This window comes from Strigops habroptila, chromosome 9, assembly GCF_004027225.2.
Source record: "Strigops habroptila isolate Jane chromosome 9, bStrHab1.2.pri, whole genome shotgun sequence".
Classification (NCBI taxonomy): Eukaryota; Metazoa; Chordata; class Aves; order Psittaciformes; family Psittacidae; genus Strigops; species Strigops habroptila.
In genome coordinates, this window is record NC_044285.2 from 14,171,374 (window position 1) to 14,195,577 (window position 24,204).

The 24,204-nt window shown below is 36.1% G+C and overlaps 1 protein-coding gene across 5 annotated transcripts in view; it reads right to left on the reverse strand.

Moving 5' to 3' along the window:
• NEDD4 (NEDD4 E3 ubiquitin protein ligase) overlaps nucleotides 1–24,204 on the reverse strand; it is a 59,229-nt gene that overhangs the window by 18,554 nt on the left and 16,471 nt on the right. For 3 of the 5 annotated variants that reach the window (XR_003993098.1, XR_003993099.1, XM_030497133.1), the window contains exons 1-4: nucleotides 19,126–22,805; nucleotides 5,976–6,026; nucleotides 3,138–3,199; nucleotides 307–409 (exon numbers count right to left, since the gene is read on the reverse strand). Coding sequence is in view for 3 of the 5 variants with exons in the window: in XM_030497133.1 (XP_030352993.1) it covers nucleotides 307–409; nucleotides 3,138–3,199; nucleotides 5,976–6,026; nucleotides 19,126–20,628 (1,719 nt within the window). In the remaining 2 variants the exon portion in view is untranslated. Of the gene's footprint in view, nucleotides 1–306; nucleotides 410–3,137; nucleotides 3,200–5,975; nucleotides 6,027–19,125; nucleotides 22,806–24,204 lie in introns of those variants that run through there. The other 2 variants (XM_030497132.1, XM_030497134.1) reach the window with 2 other exon arrangements.

Below are 24,204 nucleotides of genomic sequence, written 5' to 3' on the forward strand. Positions count from 1 at the left end.
CATTAATTCTTAAACAAGAAGAATTACATAGTCATATGGCAAGTCAGTACCAGAACAAAACCAAAAGCCTAACGTATGTTTTCTTTTTTAGGTATATTGACAAAGCCACCCCTTTAGTTAGAAAAAACACTCCAGAATTTTTACGCAGTCTTACAACTTTCATCTAAGATACAAGCCATTGCTTTTAACTGTTTCTAAAACACTATTTATAGTTCTGTGATTCCTAACATTCCTTTTTACTGTAACCATCCTTAATAGCTGAAGACATTTGCTAGGCTTTTCAGCAATAAATACGACTTTTCCCACCTCTAATTCTTCCGCCTGTTCTGTGGTTTCTTCTTCAGACCCATTGCTTTTAGGTAAGTATGTCATTTTTAATCGAAGGTGGCCTTTAACTCTTGATTTATGGCTGCAGAAGAGAAAAGAAAATGTTCTTATTGTGCACTTGTTAAATTGTTACCTGGAAATAAAACAGCTGAAAAAGCAATGCTAGAGGATTCCTTATAAGTTTATCAACACAAACTTGGCTTTTTATTATTTAATGAAGTTAAATAATGGTATTGAGTTTTCAGACTTCTGAAAACACCTTGATATTATGTATCACAACTAGAAACCTTTCTTGCCAACTCACTCTTCTGAAAACTTCCCCAGTAACCAATGAACAAGAAAATACGAATAATGACAATTTAAGTCATATAATTATGATAATTTGACTGTGTGCAGTCAATCTATCAAGCATTATATAGGACTACTTTCCCTAGAATTTCAAGTTACAGCAAGCTCATATATACCTCAGCATCTGCCTCTCTGTATTTAGCTTAATGCCTCATTAGAAGCCTGAAAATAGGATTTTCCCATATTGATTTTATTTAACATTTTCACTTGGTAAAGAAACCTGCCGAATTATCGCATCTGTTTGACTATACGTATATTAAAATAAAAAACAAAAACCAAAACCAAAAAACAATTAAAAACAAAACCCCCAAAATAAACAAACAAACAAAAAAAACCACCCAAAAACCACACAAACACACACTTCCCCCAAAAAAGCCCCCACCAAAAAAGAATCCTGAAAATATCAACTACTGAGTAAACTGGATACCTGCACACCAGTTTATTAAAGAAATAAAAAAACCAAACCCAAAACAACAAAAAACCCCAAACCAATCCACATCACTAAGATCTAATGCTTTGGGTATGGTTTTTGTTTGTTGCCATGCAGAAAAAGTGAATTAGATTTTCTGGTATCCATAAAAAATTTCATGTTGATTTATAAACATGTTGGTTTATAAACATGTTCATTCAGACTGCATTTTAGTTTCAGAAAAGCCTGTATCTCTTTGAAAGAAGTAACCTACTCTCTTTTTTCCCAATACAATAGTTGAAATAATGCACTTCAGATATTAACATGTTAATAGTTCTCACTCAGCTTGAGGTATTGGAAAGATAGTAACCTTATTACTAATATTCCTAAGTAAAAGCAAATATGAGCAAAACTGAAGAGCATACATTAACAAAACTAAAGCATCTAAAAGTTACAATAAGATTTCAAGGCAGAGCAGTGCCCAAATCTCTGGCATTACAAAGCATTGCCCAATTCCTGTGGTAGCCACTACAAGAAGAGGTCAGATGTTTGACTAACAAACAACTGAAGTTAATTTATGTAGAGACAATAAATATTATTCTTTATTCATTTCTAGGATAGGGAATGTAATATTCAGAATAATAGGAGATTAGAATGAAACTTAACAGTCACTAACTCTGTTAAAAACATCGATCTGCTCAAAACTGAGAACTAAAATACTTCTGCTACCAACGTGGCTAAGAAAGATCTAATACATCCCACATGTTATTTCTGATGTTATTTCTAAATTGGAACTTATTATCTGAAAAATTAGACATGCATTTTATGTATTTTATTTCTAATACAAGTTTCTTAAAACCACTCAGATTTAGGTTAAAAATCTACATTTTAAAACCAAACATGAAACAATTAACACTAATAGAATTAAAAAAAAACCAAAAAAACCAAAAAAACACAAAAAAACCAAAACAACTACTTTTTTTTTTTTTTTTTTTAACACAGGCCTGAAATGTTAAGCAGCTTTAAGTTTTTAAGTATAAGTTATGTTTCTAATTAAGGTCAGGTGAAACTGCTTACATGAAACAGGCAAAAAAAAGAAACAGGAAGGCAGGAAACAATTTCGAGTTGAAGGGATAAATGATTTACGGCGTAATATTGGTGACCAATTTCACTGTTCAGCAAAACAGTAAATTGCTTCAGATGAAGTTATAAAATGAATTATACCATGGCCTGAAGAAAAATGGCCTTACAAAATTATCTATAAGTATTTAAACAAATTGTCATGGTTTAAATCCAGCTGGTAACTAAGTACCATGCAGCTGCTCACTCACAGCCCCCCCTTTCCTGAGTGGGATGGGAAGGAGAATCAAAGGAATGTAAAACCCACAGGTTGAGATAAGAACAGTTTAATAAGTAAAGTACAATATACCACTACTACTACTACTACTAATAATAAGGGAAATAACAGGGGGAGAGAATACAAAACTAAAAGGGGAAAGGAAAGGAAAGGAAAAGAAAATGATAAAAACAAGTGATGCACAATACAATTGCTCACCACCCGCCAACCAATACCCCGCCTGACTCGAGCAGCGATCTGCCCTTCCGGGTGACACCCCCAGTTTACATCCTGGGCATGACGTGCTGTGGTATGGAATACCCCTTTGGCTAGTTTGGGTCAGGCGTCCTGTCTCTGCTTTCTCCCGGCTTCTTGTGCCCCTCCTCACTGGCACAGTATGAGAGACTAAAGTCCTTGATCAGAGTAAGCACTACTGAGCAACAACTAAAACACTGGTGTGTTATCAGCATTATTCTCAGACTAAAGCCAAAACGCAGCACTGCACCAGCTACTAGGAAGAAAATTAACTCTATCCCAGCTGAAACCAGAACACAAAAGCTGACTTTTTAGTAGAATCACAAATACTTTACTCCATGGATGCTCAAATTTCTTCAATGAAAACATAAAAATGTAGACAGTATTTACATATGTACAAGTAATTACATAACAGCATTTTTTTGATGTGAAAGTTAGAATTTTTATGCAGTATTTACTAACCTTCTTGGATGAAGAACAAAATCCTTAAACGTATATGGTCTCTCCATACTTGGATTTTCTGTCTGGAATAAGACAAGTTTTTTCAAGAAAAATCTGTACCAAACACTTGAAGTTAAAGAAAATTATCAGAAATTCACAGTGAGTTTCTTCAAAAGCCAGATAACATTTTAAAATGTAAATTATAGCTTTGAGTAACAGCGATACCAGCTTTAATCCTTGAAATATGACTAAATCTCCACTTCAAGAATAAAAAATTACCTTTCAGTGTATATATATACACTACAGTTTCTAAAGCACAGGAAAAAAACCTGTTAAGCCTGAAATCAAGAAATAGATTCTCAATTTTCACATTTAAAATATCTACCATAAGTTCTTTTTCCTCCCTCAGTATTTTTCAAATATTTTTCCACAGAACATACATAAAGAAACATTTCTAGCTTTAGGACTTGGCGATAAAAATAATCACAGAAGGATCTATTCTGAGAACATCTCCGTTACGATTCACAACAGTGAAATTGCTCAACAGAAAGAAGCACAGAAGTAAACAGACATAATTTTATCAGTACACATTCCACAGACAGGTAGAAAAACATACATGAGGGATCATTAAAGAAAACAAAGATATTTATTTTTCCGATTAACAAAACTATTTATAATCCATTTGAAGTTCTGCAATTCTTACAAAACCATTTGATTTTTACAATACCATATGTTTAGGAACATTTGTCAATCTCTTTCATGAGTCCTTTCCTCCCCTCCTTTTTCAGCTGTTTGCAAATTCTGGGGAGTAACTTTATGTGCTTGTTAATCAATACATTTTAACCATTTCAAAAAGTACTGTATAATACAAGGAAAGACTTGCAATTGCTTTACTTGTAGGCCTTTTATTTAAAAACTATGGTACATGATGCAATCTTCAAAGGTTAAAGTAATAGTATTTGTAAAAAATGTGTGTCAACGTGTGATTCAAAAGAAACAACAAGAAGAAAAAATAAAAATCCAGAATCTAAAGGTTAGACATGATTAAGATAGAGATTTTAGAATGTTATTTGGAATTGTTGAAATTTGTTATGAAAAGTCCTAAGATTAAGCTTGACTAAATTTTACTGAATGTGATAACTATTACATCAAATCTCAGAAACAAAATGCTCTCTTGTATTTCAGACATCTTGGTGTAAGCCCTTACTAATGCAATTTCAAACTAATACATTCAAGTTGAAGTGTTCCACCCTCACTGAATTCAAAAGCGGATTTTCATCCTGTAATGATGTATTACACTGGTGTTATCTGTAAGAACAGGTTCTACAATTACAATATGAATTGTCTTACAATTAAGGTAAATACTTCTTTGAAATTAAAACAAAATTAAGCTTGGGGTTTGGTTTTGTGAGGTTTGGGGCTTTCCCCACCCAAAACATCTCCCCAGCATTACATTATTTCCACCAACACACACACTCAGACACTGTGGAAATACATCACAGAGGTGAGAAAAAGAAAAACATTATCTTCTTAATCTAAGTTTTATAATGATTTATTGGCTTTCCAAAAACAACAGTTGCCTTAGATTCAATACTTCAATTAATACATTTTTGGTTTGGAAAGAGCTAAATCATATCTGCCAACTATCTTACTTTGTAGATGATTTGCCCTTTATACATGTTCCCAACTATCAGTGTTTTTTGTTATGAACACTCTGTATTTGCATAGTACCAAGCAAAGCCAAAACTGCATGAAATAAAGAATTTATAAACTGATTTTATTTATCCAAGATATATTTACTCATGCAAATGAAAGACTTTCCAAAAACTCCACCTGTATTTGTGCCAGTAAAGTAGAACAGATTTAGATGGTAAGACTAAGTCATTAAGACCAAGAAGTAACCAGGAAGATGGAAAGACAGAGGACAGGAAAAAGTCAGCATTTGAGGAAAGGTGAGAAAATTGAGAAAACTGCCATGAAAATACTTAAGTGCGGCTCTATAAATTAGTTCATGCTAAGACAAAACAAAAAAAAGGGAAATGCACCAATATCTCCAAAAGAATACAGACACTGCTGTCCAGCTTATTAATGGGAAGTGAAAACAGAGTCAGCCTTCTCCAGAGGGACATTAGAGCCAGTCTTTCCAACCCACCTGACTGAGGCAAAGGAGTTAGTGTGATCTTGTATCCCAGTTACAATGGGAAACTTGGAAATGTTCTGCCACGGTTGTTAGTCTGTCTTTAAAACAGTTGCTTATAAATCTGTTGGTATTTGCTAATGTTCTGAAACCTCAGAAGAAAATGAAAAGCCTCACTTATTTCAGTGTTCTTGGTGATATTTGCTTAAAACTAACAGTGTGCTTTGCAAAGGGAATACAAAACCAAAACCTAAAAAAATATATTTAAAAAAAAAAAATGTACAAAGCAACCCTAGCTCTATTTACCACTATTTCCCACTTACCCTTTCCTGTATCTGCTTATAAGAATAAGGAATATTAAAAGTAAATGTAGACTTTAAAGTATGTTGAGAAATATGACAATAATTACAATCTCTTGTCCTCAGGACTGTTTCAAACCTTGCATTTTTATTCTTGAAAAAGCTAAAAGCACTCCTAACTCTTGTAAGCAGCAGAAACCGATACCTAAACACAAGGTAACCTACATTTTTTGATGAATATCAGCACTAAAAAACCCTTACAAATCCACAAAAGAAAACCAAAACAGAAAATCCACAGAGCAGGAGAATTTAATCACTTATATTATGAATACAGTTGAATTCCTTAGAAGACTAATGCAGTTACATAGAGAATCATTTTTCCCTTTCACAGTCTTAAAACAAAAACAAACATAAAATACAAACCGGTAACTGATAAAGAGGAATATCCACTTGCCCAAGAAAATCATCTCGAGTCTACAGAAAATAAAAACAAACAAAAACACAGAAAGTTTAAAGTTGCAAAGTGTTTTAAAAACATTGTTCCAAAGCCCTGATAGCACAGTAACGGTCTCTAAGAATTTGAAGACACTCTTAAATTACAGACAATAAAACTTGTACTGTACAGAATGAGTTCTGACTCAAGACTCAGAGACCTGGACAGTTCAGCCTTCCTCTAAATAAATGAGGATTGAGAGAGCTGGGGGTACAGATTTAGATTGTTTTTTAAATCATATACAATAATGCTAATCAAACAGGAGGGGGTTGTTCAGCATGACAACCGGGAATGTCAGCATCTCCAGTAGAAACATCGTCCTGAAGGACCTTCCTCCTAGGAGCACCTGACAATTTCTTTAAGCCAAGGCAGCTGTTTATAAGGCATATATAAACATTCTTTTTCTTTTCAAAATAATACAACTACTGGCAAAAATAAGGCAAAGAAAAATAAGTTCCATGTATGATAAACGCTTTGGAAGCTCCAGTAACTCCACTGGTCCCAAGCCTGGCAATAGGGGCTTCACGTCTGGCATCTTCCCTACCCCTCTGCCTGACATTCCTGTTAACATCTAAAAAATGTGCTAAAACTCTATGAGAAAAACCACTTGCCTAGACACATTGTGGAGTTTAGTTTTAACAACTAAAATCTGAAAGATTCTGCCCCAACTTGGATGTCTGGACTGTCCAACTGTGACCAGACTATGACTCCAGCAACTTTGCAGCCTGATTCCCTCCAGCATATGCTGTAGTCCCAGTGGAGGGTCCGACAATACCTGGTATCATTGTATAGTTTACTTTTGATCACTGATTTTTGCCTGCCAAAGAAATTAAGATTTTAGTAATCACACAGGTAATTTCAGTATTCGCCGATAATCACTGCCAACAGCCAAAGTACTTTACTTGACTCCTCGCTGGATTACTGGAGCATATGTTGGTTCGAGTTCAGTTGTGATTTGAAAGCTTTTACAACACTCCGCCAAAACAGGAAAACCTATTATATGGGTCATTTAACATGAAGACATATCACCGCCTGCGTGCTAAAATCAAGAGGGCATGAAATTTTTAAAAAGGTATGTATAAGCCTATGGCATTTTTCAAAAATCTAATCCATAACAAGACTACATTTCTGTCACAAGACTACTTTCTTTGCATAGGCAGAGTAAGAAACTGTAGAAGTCTTCAACAGCATAGCCTGTGTAGCCTCTGGATTTCTAGTCTTCCTGATTTTTCCAGCTAACAAAAGAATTGGTGCCTATTCTTTCCTAAATCTGTTGGTGTACCACAAGCTTTTATTCAAACTCATCACCCAAGGATTTTGATGGCCTTCTTCCAAAAAAAACTTTCCACTCTGAGGGTCTGCATCTCACTGACACCTATTCCCTTCACCTCAGGGCCTTTCACTTCTCTTCTAGTACAACTATGTTTTTAGTTTTCGATGACAATGTTTTACAGTATTAAAGCTCCAGTCCAAGCTTTCTCATTTGCTGTCCCATTGATGCCATTCTCCATTCAAACAGCTCTGACATTAATGGCTACAGGTATTTCTTGAAGCAGTTCCTTCTCCTGTAAGAACTCTGGTAGCTTTTTCTTTAGCTCTGTTCTCTTTAAGTTCGCCCATTTCATCTTTAAATTATACATGCATATGGAGAACCACTGCCTCACATTTGTATAAAATTTTTATACCTCAAAAAAAGCACAAGCAGTCTGCAGAGCTTGTCATAGATGATAACATGCTAGAAACCTAGAGATACGTATCTTCAGATTGAATTTGTAGTGTGTATGTCTTACATTCAGATTTGAAGGGGAGGTGGAAATAAAGACGAAACACCCATCTTTTTAGTTCACAAACTCATTCGAAATAAAACGCTACAACAGGTTTTCATACCTGAAGAGTCCGAAGCTTCGCTGAACTACTGAGGGAAAACTTTCTGTATTATTACAGACCACAAGCTTCTGGAAAAATATAGCTATCATTTTTGCCTATGAGGTTCTTTTTAAAATGGCACAGCACATACCTTAGACATGTTAAAAGGCTTAGTATTTGTAAAGTTCTTGGCAATCCTCAAGTGGAACATGCCTTTCAAATAAATTACTGGAATGTGGGACAAAAGTCTGCTGTATTTTAGAAAACCTCAGAACATTGTGTTTGTTACCAGCATTATTTTAGTACGGGCTCCTGTTATTCACTTTATTATTCTGCTGCCTCTGCTGCTATTTTTAGCAGAGCTAGCCTCGATAACCAGTCTTTAACAGCACTTTCTCCTCCAGCCAGAGAGTAAAATCCTCCAGTGGAGATTTTTGTTGACCTCCAAATAACTAACACATAAATCAGATAGCAGGAATGCTCTTCAGCGATGTGCCTCACTATGACAAGCTGATTAACTGCCTTCAAAGAAATGCCAAAGAAGCTCTGAAACAGACATCGCACACAGTAACAATTAAATGCCAATGGAGCTGAAATTGTTTGGATCTCCATTTCATGAGGGCAGGCATTGCAGTTTTTTCAAGACAGACAAGTGGGTCAGTTGTTCTTGTCAACTTCTAATTTCTTAACAGCCAGAGAACTCAAACTTTCTGCTTGCCAAACCATAAGCGCATAAACCTCGATTAATGATATAGTACACAAACAAAGAGGCCTTTTATTTTACTGATTCATTGGTTTAGTCTATACAAAGTTATTAAAAACATGTGAGGACAGACATCTGCTGTATACAATTCATTTAAAGAACTCTGGTGCAATGCGAAAGTGAATGCTCAAAAAGGAAAAGCACCAAAAGTAATCCAGTCCAAAACTCATTTTCATCTATTTTATGAATATATACTTAAAACACCTTAACAGTTAAGATTTTGGATTTATTTTTTTTTCTGCAATTCCCATCAGAAACTGGATAGAAATAGATTTTAAACAGACATGCTTAACTGAGTTGCACACATAAGAGCAGTACTGAGCACATTACCTCTAATTTATCATTTATGTTTGAATTTGTAAATTTATCAATTTATGTTTTAAGACAGTTAACTGAATTTAGTGCCTTTCCTAATTGCTGGATTCACTACAGCGCCTTCTGAAACAGCTCTTGTATAGGACCAGGGTGCTGAAATAAGAGATATTTTCTCTACCAACTTGTGTGACTGATTTTGTTGGTGTTAGTGCATGAATTAGAACCTAAGTATATTCCCAGTCTTTCTCTGACTAAACAGACAGCATGTTGTGCCTAGGCCGGTCTTCACACAGAAATCTACAGCTGTATGGCCAAATGAGAAAGCATACAGCTTTTATTGGAGGGAATGTAAGTATCAATTCAAATTGAAAAAACAAACAGTGATCTGGACTATCACTGCTTAAGAAAATAAGAGCTCAATAGATGCCTTATAAAACCAACATTCTTCTTGCTTAAACACCCAAACATCAACATTAGATACAAGCTTGATGAGAATGGAAAAAAAAAAAAAAAAAAAACCCAAATACCTTTCCTGAGCTACACTAGCAACCTGAAAAATTTTTCTTCTCATGCTGTGCTGAGCATATTATTTGGTTCTCTTGAACTCTAAATCAAGGAAAGTGAATTTTCTTCCATCAAATACTGCCAGCATATGCTATTCGTCATGGGAAAATAAGAGTTTCAAAAAGCAAAATTCAATTACCATGCTAAGATCTTACCAAATTCTTGGATTCTAAAAGTAATGTTTCTATCTTGCAAAGTGACATAGTTTGATGCATGGAATTCATTACACACTCATGTATTTTTAAGGGGGAGAGGTAGATAGTGAGGAGAATTTTTTTAATACCATGTAGGCATTTCTTTTTAGTTGTCACCTATGGTCAACTGGGTACGATACTGAGACAACCGAATCTATCAGCATTTTCAAAATAGAGAAAATACGTACTGTCAGATCAACAGTTATTATGCAACATGTGTTTCTGCAGGACCTTCAGCCTTGCTGGCTGCTTCAACAGCAAGGTGTCAGCATAACATGCCTCAGCAGTTTTACCATCTGTTTAACGGACAGCATTTAGAAATGACACGCAAGTTATTTTCACTAATTCTCCCCTGCTTCCAGAGATATTTTCAGATAACTGCTTCTCTAAAAAGACCAGAGCAAAAGTGTCATCTGTTTCTCTGTTTATAGCTTACACTTTTTATTTAGAACCAGAATCTTAGAAGTTCATATTTAGTACACAGTAATTATTACTCCACTGAGTGTTTGCTCCTTTGAGAGCTTGTGCTGTGCTTAAAAGTTCACTAACAAAGCAAGTTCAGATGGCTTGCTTTCCTTTTTTTTTTTTTTGCATACAAGGATTCTCACATCGATAACAGGAAGACGGGAAGTTGTCCAATATAACCAAAGCAAACTTAAGCGCAACATAAACAGAGAACAAGTCGAAAGTTAGTAATGAGTACATTTTATTCATCAGGAATTTGAGTTCCTTTGGTTTTATGGACATATGTGCCAAATAAGTTACCATATAAAAATCAGGAACATTACATTTTATGAAAAGTCAAGAGCCAATCCAGATTTGGCCTCCTGTGTTAAACCAACCAAAACTGGAAAAAGTACCAGAAAACAGTACCAAATATTTAATTAGGTACTATTTCAACAAGCCATTTCCTGACATCGTCAGTTAACTTCATAGTAGCATAAACCAGAAAACTTTTGCATCTATTTGTGGAAGCTTTTGTGCCAAATTTTAAGACTTGAAATAAAGTTTGAAAACAAACTCAAGTAGTAACAATTCCAGACGCACTTCTACCTTCACCAGTTAACACCATAAAACTTAAAATAGTCAAAAAAATATAAACCTCTATTAAACATTAAACCACATGTGTAACTTGCTCCCTGAAATAAACAACAGATAAACCAAATATGACAGATGTTAACCTCAAAGGCTAATTAACACACTCAGCCAAAGGACTCACTACACAGTCAGCTTTTTGTTATTCAGAGCAAGAGAGAATAAACAGAATATAAAAATAAAAAATTACTAAAAAAAAAAAAAAAAAAAAAAGAGGCAAGCCATTTGCCTGCAAAAGGCAGACAGGCAATCAGAGCATCTCTGCATCATGGTCTCACTTCTGGGAAGTTCGCTAGGTCCAGTACAGTGCCACATAGATGATAAATCAGGTTGTGCCGGGAAGCTGCTGCTTCTTCCAGCCCTGGATATAATGTTGAACAGTTGGGCCTGGATGTACAAGTAACTGACCCCTTCTAAGAACCTTCTGTGAACATGGACCCACAGCAGGGCTGGATGCAGGCTGAACGGCCTCAGCCTGCCCCAAAGTTAGTTGAGCAGTTTTCAAAAGCGTTCTTAAAGTCCGCTGCTCTGAGCTACTGCTGATCCAAATTCAACATCAACACTAACTCAGGAATTCCCTGCGCTTTTGCACCAGCACTCAGCTGGCGGCCACTGCCAGCCACGGTGCAGTTTTCCATGCTCTTCTGCTCTCCGCATTAGACCTCAGCTACCACCAATCTGAACACCCAAGCCCTACCTACTGGCCTCTCCCAGCTCCAAGCCTACACCTACTGCTGCCAGTCCTAAATGTAGACAGATGACCTGGCTACAGCAGAACTTCCTGGTTTGTTTTAAGCTGTGCTATGCTCAAGTTATAAATCGTATCTGTCCAAAACCAGTCTGTGTGAAGTGACCTTGGATGCCTCAACCTCTATGACACACAACAATTACAAGGCAAATAATCCACCCACAATTACTTTACAACAAAAGCGTTATTACAATTTATTTCAGATAAGCTCAACAACATCTCTTACTAAAATTACATTACACTTCCCACATTAGACATGAGTTTTATTGGCCTGTAATTTACCAGATTTTAACCATTTTGGATTTGTTTATAAGCTAAGTATTTGTCCCATATTGAACTTTCTAGAAACAATGATTACTACAACAACTGACTAAGGTAGAAACTATTGAAAAGTAAGTAGTATTCATCATAAATTCTGGAAACCTTTTTCTTCAAAAAGCCCTTGTGCTTTCACGTTTCTGAACAAGGCCCTCTCTCTTATGCTAGGAAAGTCACAGATTGCCAGAGAAATCATCCAGGTCTAAAAGAATCCAGTTCTGTGCCTCTTCCCACATTCCTCTTACTGAGTAGCTGCAGTGTCCCATTTGCATTTTAATATGCCCCAACTTCAATTACTCCAGTTCAAGTTTGTATGTAATTTCAGCCAGGAACTTCCTGATGTCCTCCCTAAATTCTGTTTGCTTATGTCACAGTTGATACAGCAGCCCAAGGTCTAAACAACACATCTATCTGTAGGTCTAAAGCCACATCTATCTGTAGACTTTTCAGTTTACCACAAAGTGCCACAACAGAAGAAAAAAATTATAAAGAGAGTGATGTACTCTCTTAAAATAAAGATTATTATAGATCCATAAACTAACACTGAAATGAGCTACAAATATTTCACTGGCTGTATTTCCAAATCAGCATGTCCTGTTCGTCGCAGGGAGTGAGGAAGAAAGTTCACTTGAAACAGAGACACTTAACAGAAATGCAGGGCAGTCTCCTTCAGACAAAGGTGAAACTCAGTTGAAAGCAATGACTCCCCTGAAAAGGCCAGTCAGTTTAGCTTGCTTGCTCAATCTCTGAAATTCATCCACTTCGGGAAGATGAGAAAACACGTGTTAAAACACAGAACACCACCCAGCCCAGGGTGAGGGGAGAACTTGAGAGAGCATTTCTACCATCTGATCCCAGCTGGCTGCAAGGGCTGAGCAGGCACCAAAGAGCCTAGTAATCAGATTAATGTTCTGTGTAGCTTTGTATCCTTTCCCTAGTAATGGCCAAGAGCAGATGCTGAAGGAAATAATGAAAGCAGTGGTTATGAATAGTACTTTCTCTGATATATCCCCATTTCTAATGAGTAAGTGATCATGGACTTACTGATCCCAACGTCAAAATATATTTTGAGAATGTAATACTCTTTGATGGACCTTTCTTCAACTTATCTAACCTCATCCTGAAATCCATTTCTACTTTTGGTATGTACATCTTTCAGCAGTGAGCTCAGCAACACATAAGAGAACATACTTGTTTTATAAGAGTGGATTCTCTGTTTAAATTCACCTCCCCTGAACTATAGTTTTATAAAACTCCTTTTGCACCACTTCCCTCTACTCCCCCTCTGCCCTATGCTGAAAAACCCTTGGCCTACTTAGTGTCTCCTCACATAAAACTTACTCCAGTCTTGTGACCACTTTTGGTATTTTCCTAGCTTTGTTACACAGGCTTCCTGAAAAAAAATATGCATGCCATGCACATGTGTGGATTTGTACAACTCCAGAATGGTGTTTTTAATTTTGTTAGTTTATTCCTTTCCTAATAAATCCTAACCTTCTGTCTGCCTTTCAACTGTCAACAAGATTTGAGCTGACATTTTCCACATTTTCCTGACCAGTATGGGAGATGATCACCAAGACTGCATCATCAGCTGGTTTTCCACTGTGTGCAGTATTTGGCAACTATCAACACTGATTTTCAAATTGTCCATTCTATTGTCTAGTCACTTACAACCATGAGATTTTCTGCAGCTTCAGAGGTGACAATTGTGACTTTAATTAGCAGTCACGAATGATGAAGTTTTTTATCTACACTTTATGTCTTAAGAGTATTTTTCAGAATTTTGCTAACGGTTCTTGTCAAATATTTTTAAATATTTGTCCTACATTAACCTACATTAACCTACATTAACCTACATTAACCTACATTAACCAGCTCACCCATCTTGGCTTAGCTTAAGACAAAACATCCTTTTCTAAGAGCAGTGCTCAGTCTCCCTCCTTATAAACACAAAACATGTCATATGTCTACTAAATCTATTCCATGCACTCTTTCTTCTAGACTGACCTGTTGCAGTAGCCTGTAGATGCCTTTTTGGCCATTTTAAATTATCAGCATAATACTTACCTTCCTTCAGTAAGGTAACCTGATAGATTGAGAGATTATTCATTATAGCTGGTATTTCAACAATTTTATAGCTGAGCTTCTTGACAATTCTTGGGAGGATATGTGCAGGTGCTGTTAGTTTGTTAGGGCTCCTGTCTTACACTATAATGCTTACACAGACAGATTTCTACATCACCATAACATTTTCCAAGAAACGTTTTTGTTTAACCCAAAAGGTTGATCTAACCTCTCACAGAAAACAAAAAGAACATATTACTAAAAAACATTATAGTCATGTCCATGGTCTCATATCTGAAAGCCTCCGAGTTATAGCCTAATCAGGAGTAAAAGGAAGACTATCCTGCTTTGAGAACAAGTTTTACTTTAACACATCCTTAAATATATACTGAGTCTTAAGAGAAAAAATAACTATAGCTTGTGGCTACATTAAAGAAGTCACACAATCAATGCTTCTCATTCTCTCCTGGTAGATGAAAAGGACATGAAACAACCTGAAGGCTGGATAATTTAAATATTTATATAAGCTGTTTCAGGAGGCCTGCTTGCATGGTTTTGCAGTTTTAGTTTCCCCTTTTGTTGGCATGAGAAACCTACCCAAATGAGTTCAGCTGCAGGCTACAAATACAACGAGGTTAATCACAATTGGTGCAGAGCACAATCAAATCAATCTATCCTTAATATGTACATGTGGTGTTTTCTGGTGACTACCAAGTGCTCAGGCTTTGATTTACAGGGTTATTCAAGTGTTCTGCCCTGACATTGTTACTTACAGCATGACCATATTCTGAAAGTTACATATGATTCACTGTTGCCAAATACAACTTGGTAAAACTGACAGAAAAGAACCTTTGGGATGGAGCCGATACCAAATAATATTAACTGCTTCCTTTGCTAATGCTTCCATGTGGCAACTGCTCGCAGCTAGTCCTGGCTGTAAGGTTTATCACATCCTCTGTGTGTAACCTTTTTCTCTCCTTGAAGAGGATTGCTAATAAAAAAATTAAAGGCATGAAGAAACGTGGAGAAGCTGTAACAAAACTCTGCATTCAAGCAAGATGGACTTGCATTTAAGCAAATACCTAAAGGAGGCCTACAAGAAAGCTGGAGAGGGACTTTTTAAAAGGGCATGTATGTAGTATCTTGTAAGATCCTTCAAGATATGCAATACTAAACAATATGAAAAATTTTAGGCGATGAGGTTATCATAACACAATAGCATAGAGAGATGTCAATTTGTGCTTTGCCTTGTATTGCCTCTATAATCTTTTGCTTCACCTGCCCCTTTTCCATCTCACTTTCTGTTCCCAGATCTAGGACATCGATCCCCATGCGGCCCCTTTACTGAATATGCAAAGATCGAGGTAAGCCACAGTTGTCTTCCCCTTCTCTTGACACTTCTCCCTGATTGGACCATTATCTTCTGCAAAGGATTTCTGCTAAGAGAGAAGCTCTATACTTAAAGAGGATCCAAAAGAGAAGACAACCTCAGACTATTTAGTGCTAACTTGTGGTACAGCGTTTATCAAGGGAATCAATATATTTCAGGCCAAGTTCTAGTCCCCTCAGCATATTCAGATCAGCTGGGAAGCAAGTCAGAAAAAAGAGAGCCATCCTCACACACATTTTGTCCAAAATATACATTTAGTACTGAAAGATTCAAATAGCATCTCCTTTTACAAATACAGAAGGCAGAGTTCCAGAATATGGTGAAAAAAAAAAAAAAGCTTGAGAGTTCCAACTAAAGGTTTTCTTCACACAAATCTGACAGTAGAAAAAAAGTTTTGGTTATTCTACACCACCTCTGAAGTTTTTTTGCTTCACAAATGGGCATTTCATTCACTAGAGACAAACCTTGAGTAAATAACTTGTAAACAAAAGGACAATAACATAACAATTCCCTTAGTTGTACAAGATATTATTTTAAAGGTATACAGTTGCTGAAACAGATTTGCAAATACATTTATGATATTCACATTATGGAATCAGCAGTGATGGGGAAGGAATGGCTGATGTCAACAGGGATGTCAGCATAATATTATTACACTTGTGGAAGAGATTAACACAGGTTTTGTTTGTTTTTTTAAGCTTGTTTATGGTCTACAAGAAGTGGAACTGTAATCACTGCTTCTGCCTTCTCTGTACCTCTTAAAGCTTAGATGTCTAAGATGACATGCAAACTGTTCCCTTACTTGTACCTTCCCAATTCACACCTGTGATGTCAAAGTGCTTTAGCTGCAGATTTATTTCTACCCTAAGCAGGAGATAGATGCCCTGAAAAAAACTTTCAGAACAGAAATACAAAGTCAAGGACAACCTTCAGTGCTGCAATCATGAACTACCTCTTCCTCCTGCTTTGCATAAGTAAAATTCCACTATCTACTGCAGAATCTATTCAATGTTTCCAGTAAAGTTCAGCAGATGTAGGAGGGCCACCACCATTCCACATTTTTAAATTTAATTAAAAATAATCCAAGGCCAGTTGTCATGGAAATGGAAATGTGGGTTAGGTTTTAGTTTTTGGGTTTTTTTCCTGTGGGTTTTTTTTTTTGTTGTTGTTTAGGGTTTGGGGTTTGTTTTTTTTTTAAGTCAGCCTTTAACAAGCTGTTGATTATAGAAAGCAGGAAATCTGATACGAGGTGGCTGAAGGCTAGTAGCTAGGCACGTAAGAAAAGAATGCATAGACCTTTCGCTGCTTCAGACTCTGGAGTCCCTGGCCAAAGCACTGATTTGATTTCATGACTGCCCTGCACAGATAGCTGACATTACTAAATGCTACTCCAGTATCAACTTGTTAAATTTGAACCCAGACTCAGCATATCAATATACTAGGCCAGACTAACTGGAGTCAAGAGAAATATTTTGGGAGTTGTTTATTTTTAAATGAGTCACAATACACCATGATAATTAACTGGACTATATAATTAAATGATTGCCATAGAACCTATTATATTTGTCACAAAGACTGTAATAGCAAATACAAGAGTATTTATCTATTTTATTGCACTGAATTGGTGCACTGTTATAAAGTCAACTATGCTTTATTACTTAGTTTGGTGTGAGAGGCTTTTAAATTTCTTGATAACACGTTTTAAGCAAAATAATTTCTTATAGAATATCCTATAAACACTCAAAGGGCCATTTCAGGACTAAAAGGTTCCTGTGCCTGTTGTGCCATAAAGAAAACCAAAACAAGTATACTGCTATAAAACCTTTAGTGTCCAGTTTGTCTGATGTCAGAGATTTTCAATTTGTATGTAGACATGGCACAAATCAAAATATTTGTAAATATATGAAAAGTACAAGACAACCACAACAACTTGGGATTCAGACTTTTTTTTCCTGTTTTTTACTTTTAAAGTTGTCTCTCTCGTCTTCTAGTCAGAAGCTGAAATCTTAAGAATTCAGGAAGCTTGAAACATGCTGCTACAGTAATGCAGTAAAAATGGTCAACTACCCCAGAAGCATTCTATCAAGTGCTTTAAAAAGTTAAGTCTCCTTAGATTTTATGTCAATCCACTGTAAACACTGCTCCCAAGAAACAAAACAAACTATCGTCAGTCCAGTGTCCTGCAAGGTTTTCTGGAAATGTTTGCTAACAGTCTAGTCTCTGAACTTAGATTCTATTTAAATTGAATTTATTAAAAATTCACTCAGTATTAAAATATAAAATATCTTACATATCAACTGACATTAAACACAGGCGAGAAGTGCAAGTTGACAAGAAATGTACTTGAAGTGCATGACTCAACATGTTTTCCTTTTTACAATATACTTCTTAAAAATAACTAGATCCAGACTACTTAAAATATGTTGTAACCTGTTTCTGCTTATTGTGGAAGTCACCATCAACTTTACGGTTTGATTTTAGGATGAGGAATCACCAAACAGTATCCATAATGATTACCTGAGATCCACTGTGAATTTTATAATGAAGCTTAAACACAGATCACAGTTTTACAAGAGGAAAAGTGCATTTTTTTTCAAACTCTTTTCAATCAAAAAGCAATACAAAACTTCTAAGAAGTCAAAAACTGTAGAATCACCACACACTAAGGGCAACAGTTGACTGAAAGTTACAGGCTAATATCTCCAAGGTAATTGTACTTTCAGTTTAGAAAGGGACTGTCATAACTATGTATCTTTGGCATAAGCCTTTTGCTTAAACAAGCATGTTAAATTGTAGTAGTGTCAACTCACAGAGAATGAGATCTTAAAACAATTTTAGTAAACATTATTTGTTGCACTTTTATCTGAATTCACCATCAAAACTAGTATATACTAATCGGATCATTCAAGTCTTCACAACGTTATTTAAACAGGTCTTAAAATCCACATTTTTTGTGGCTTTTGTCTCACTAACAATACAAAACTGCCTTACGAGTTTATAAGAGCAAACACACTTCTGCAGTTTAGTTGGGACATGAGTTTCATTACCAAAAAATACATTTAATATAAGCCTTCTAGACGCAAGTACTATAATTTGAACAGCAATGTTGTTGGGAGAGGTATTAGGTTACAGTGTACTGCGAAGGCTGAAGTAGTGGTTGGAAGGAGGGGGAAGAAAAAAGAAAAAAAAAAAAGAGGAGAGGAAACTCTGAAAATTCCTGTGGTTCAGGGTGTATGCAGAAACAAATGGTATTTACAGTTTCTCTGCTCAAATATTACTTATTTTTAATTCTACATACAAACTGTTATGTAAAATAAAACATATATGAAATAAACCTAGAAGATTCTACAGTAATACACTCATTTTTAACCATTTTATACGTAATTTCAGTAATTACTATTAATTTACTGAGATGTATTTATAACACTTCATCTGAAGTTTAAAGAATTCCCATGTCCACATAACTAGTCAATAAAATCCCCTCAAGTTCATGTAAACAGGAAACTATTGTTTCTAATATATTAAGTATTTCACTGTAAGACCTATTCACCTATGCTACTGTATGTACCATATTCTAAGAAACAAATCTAAACCCCAAATTTTACTGATAATATAAAAACTAACTTCCTAATGGTGACAGCTTGACACCATTAGGAAATTCTGAAATCATTGCGTTTAAGTCTCTACTATAAATTTGATTATTTTCTAGTTAAATTTCCGCTGTAAAATACTGTCAAATTTTTCTATAAACCAGAACACTTACCTTATGGGGCCTCCACAAAGAAGCACTAGACATTTCCCTTTTAGAGGTTCCATATCTTTTCTTAACAACAGTTGGTTCTCCTTCATTCCCAGGTTTGAACTGTATGTGCAACTGAGACGTCCTTCCACTATGACACTTGCTGGATAAACAGCAAGAAACTTTTTGACGTGATCCTTCCAGCGAAACACTTCTTTGCAAAACATGGTGGGTTTTGCTCATCTGTGCATTTGGTCTTTCTGGTTCATTTATATTAACCTGATATTCTGGATCAATTTTTGAGGGTAAACATGCAGATGTGCTACGTGCCAGTTTTAAGTGAGGGTATTTTGCACTGGAGTTCAGATTTAACTCTGGACTGCAACAGTCATTAACCATTTCACTGCTCGATGCAAATGCTCTTTGAGAGAGATGAACTGAAACACATGAGAAGCCATCAGATACTTCTTCACTAGTTGCCTGCTTGGAACTATTCAAGATTTGACTTTTGTCCTGTAGCGATGGATTCAAGTAAAGCGGTCGAATGTCTCTGACTTCATCAGAAGAGCAAACCGTTTTAGACAGTCGAAGTCCATTGACTGCTGTCGAAAGGAATCCTTTGGAAATGGTTTGATCTTCTTTTTGTGCCAGCTCACTAGGAGAAATAATTAGTTTATGAGATGTTTGATAGGAGCCTCTATGTGGTAGTTGACCTGAGCTTACTGGCGAAGCTGGAGGAGTACTGGAGGGACTCCTAGGAAAAATAACCAGTGATGAACAACGTCGCAATGGAATTTTAGTTTTCTTCCTTACTGACAAAGCATCTTGGTCAAAAGTAGTTTTAGTTCTAGACAGACTTTCCCGAGATGAGCTGCCCCTGTAGGGATTACATTTGTTTGCAGTGCTTCTATATGAAGAATCACCATGAATACTACTACAGAAAGTACCATCACCTGTTGAAAGAGTGCCACTACCACTGTCACTGATGACACTGTTACTATATGAACCTCCATCGCTTGTGGTACTTGCACATGATCCGTAGTCACTGCCAGCACTGCTGAACGATCCACTGTCACTGGCTGCAATACTGCTAAGGCTGCCATTGCACAGAACGGTATTGCTCAGAAGGCTATCATTAGGTCGATGATCAACCACAATTCTAGCTCCACAGTTTCCTTCATTACCAATACCAATGAATGAAGTGTCTTCAGCAGTAGGTTCAGCATCACCAGACCGAAGACATCCACTATACTTTCTAGACTGCAGGGAAATGTGCAGTGAAGTGCTCTTTTTTATTTGCAATGAAGAAACAGTTCCACTTCCCTCTTCATTAATTACTTGTTGCATTACAGGTGCATAAGCAACCTGTCTAGGAGTCAGTTTCATTTGTGTAACATTAGGTGCAGAATTCTGCAGCTTTTTGAAGTACATACAACTGTTACTATCCGACACATCTTCAGAGGTTTCTGATAATGGATCTGTGTTGCTTCTTTGGGTAGCAAAATGCAGTCTTAACCGTCGTGCCATTTGTTCTCATTTCCATGCATGTTAGCAAATGAAAACCACAAAGATCCTTCAGCAGAAATGCTACAGGCAGCTGCACAGAACCTAGAGCTAGTACATCACAGCAGTAAAAGTCCATAGAAGTTGCAGTCTTTGCCCTACTTTCTACAAAATACTAGTGTTAAAAAAAAAAAAAAAAAACAAACCAACTGTACCTCTTGAAATAAGTCAGCGACTCGTTGAACTGCAGTTTCTGGACCGTCTTTGATGGCTTGCAGTCAGAAAGCATTCATTTACAAAGCACTCATGTTCCAGTGACCTCAGCTGCAACAACTGACAAACACTACTGACCTTGTTTCAATTATACCTTCTGCAATTTGCATAAATGAATACAATAATAAACTTCCAGTACTTCCAAGTTTAAAACAGCAACTCCTGCTGCAGCTGCATGAGCTGAGTCAATGTGTCCGTACTTTCCTCAGCAGCGTATGACTACTAATATTTTTACCCATAGGTTTAGAATTACAGGAAGTTGGTAGGAATGAAGTCCCATATAATTGAGTATCAAGTCTAGGATTGAATTTCCAAATAGTAACCATGCTAGCAAACTGCTGAGGTCTGAATTATGCATAAACCAGGGAAATAAGCCTCCTCCCCTTAAAAAAAGGAAAAAGAAAAGAAAAAGAAGGCTTCCTGCACTATTTAAATAACACTTTAAGGAAATTTGGCACTATTTCACAATCTACATGCTGTGAGGCAATCATACTTTCTAAAGATCTGCACATAGTAAAACCTCTCCTGCCAATTAATTCATCATTTTCAGTGAAGAATAACTGAATTGGAACCACAAAAAGTTATTCTGATTACTAATTCAGCATTTCTTTTCAGCCTCCCATTTTAACCTTTCGTTTTATACATTAACCTTTCTACAGTACAGCTATTAAAGGTAGAAAGAAACAAACTATTCTTACAAACTGAACTACCTCTTGTGTGCTGGAAGCCCACAATAAGTGGACATTCATTAGAGTTCAATATGGCATGTAAATACATGAGCAGCTATGCATATTTTAGCACACTAAGCTAAGTATGCGCAGAGAAAAATATGATTACCAAGCACAATTACAGAAGCAATTCTGCACCACTATATACAAACTCATACATTCATGGATAATTTTTGTTCCGTTTTAATTTTTATTAAAAAAAAAAAAAAAATGATCAGTATGTCAAGAAGTCAATATACTGTCAACTCTCACAAGAGTAATGGCATTGAGAATTCCTACAAAATGTTTCACTGGCTCCTGTCGTCTGATAAAGTCCTTTGCTGGCACCTAGTGGGACTCTGGAAAAAAGACAATCTTGAATTTTGCTGTTAAGTGGGATTTTTTTGTTGGGTGTTTGTTGTTTTGTTGTTTGGTTTTGTTGGGGTTTTTTTTGATTGGGTGGGGGGATTTGTTTTTGGGTTGTGACGTTTTTGGATTCCAAACATTTGGGTATGAATGTACTTTTGAATACAGAAGCCATATATGATGCAGTACTAAACGCTACTCCACTGACATGAAATTACTTAGTGCTGCTGAAAAAGTGCAAACAGAAGAGAACACTAGGCCATTTATACTTTTATAGGTCACACTACTAGATTTTTTTCTGCTCCGTATTTATTTAACCTTTACTGTATTTTAAGCTAGAAGGCAGTAAAATTAACATTTATACCTCCTTCCCAAAAAAGAGCCAAGAATCAAATTCACAGTACCCTGTCTGCAAGTAAAAAATTAGTTTTCCAATTATACTCCCGGGCTTACTTAACCTCCGTTACCTGAATTCCATTATTAGAATGCAGCAATAAATGAATACTAGCTTATTCATAAAAGGCCAACAAATACAATAGTTCATTTATTTCATTACGCTTTGCCAACTGGACTTCTTCTAATGTTTTCTGTTGTAGGGGGACTGAGATGGGAGGAAAAGAGGGAAGGAAAATACCATAAAAGACTCTTTTGGTCTCAGTTTCAAGAAGACACATTTGAAATTCAAGCAATATATATTTAAAAACCTAACAAACAAAAAACAGACACAACCAACCACAAAACCCCACCCTAAGATATGCAAGTGAAGAGTAAAAACATACATTTCTTAAACCTTCTTTTCTCCCCAACAAAGCAACACTGTCTCCCCTAACAGATCCAAAGTGTTTTTCCAATTTTTAATAAAGAAGCCTCTAATAAAACAATAAGCTGCCATAGTTCGGTAATGCAGGTTTAAGATTTAAGTGAAATATCACATCACTCTTCCTTAGCTGGAACTGGATAGGTATAGCCAGCCAGCTACAGCTTCCTTAGTCAACATAAAATGGCTTTTAAAATACAAAACTCTATCTTGCTGAATTAGAATATAACAAAACCAGTATTTTTTTCCCTAAGTACCAATAGGTCCATCCAAATCTTAACATCATTGACTTCTTAAGCATCAATAACAGATTCTGGCACTTCTATTGAAATATACAAACACGTGACAAGTTATTTTAAGAGAGGAAGAGATAGCAAGAAGTCATCTAGTCCCTTCCTTCACTAGTCCATCCTGACAGATTTTTCTAATGTGTTTTTAAAGGCAACCATCAGTAAGGATTCCACAAACTGCTCAAGCCCTTTATTCTACTAATGGTTTGCAACAAGCCCATAGAACAAACTGCATTTAGTGTTCTCTTTACCAAATCCGAGACAGGCAATATTTGAAAAGTTTTAAAGCTATTACAGAAAGATTTTAAAACTCTAATTGCTGGTAATATAACCAGTGCAGCAAGACTGTGAATTTAAACCTAACATTGGAGAAGATAAGTCTTGAGACTGGTTTTCAAGAAAGCAACATTTATTAAATACAAAAAGCAGGGATTTCAGGCTTCAACTTATCCCCAAAAGTTACAGTGGGGAAGCTTGTCAATGCTAAACAACAATCACAATTAAGGCAACAATTGGACTTATTTAAAACAGCTCAAGACATCCAAGATACAAACTTAGTGTTTCCAAGAGCAAGCTAAAGAGAAATAGCTAGACAGCCTTTACCATTCACCAAATGAGAGATGCAAAAGATGAAAAATATAGGGGTTATTGTAGAACTATACAATGACTGATGGGGTCACGATGCCTTGATTTCTAAATATAATCATACACAGGAAACAAAACACCATTTCCAAGTTGATGCCAGTAAAATGTTTTATTGGTTCCTCTCCCCTGAGCAAACAGGCCAAATAACTTATCTACTCTAGATTAGATAAAGAATGCTATGGAATTCTCGTGGTGTAAACCACAAAGAAAGCATTGGCCTTCACAAAAAAAAAAAAAAAAAAAAAAGAAAAAAAATCAGGATTCTGACTTTCTAATCATGCCTCCTGGCTTCCAGGGGGTGGCAGTAATGTTCCAATGACTAACGGACAAAGTACTTCAACTTCATGAAGAATACACTGTAGCCCACAACGTCATGTTGAGGTGAACATCTGAGCATCCTGAAAAATCCTATTTAACCTGCCAGGTAAGCCACAAATGCTGGCGATTCCCTTTAAAATTACTTTCTAAAAAATAAAATAGAGACCATATTTGCAGTACTTGG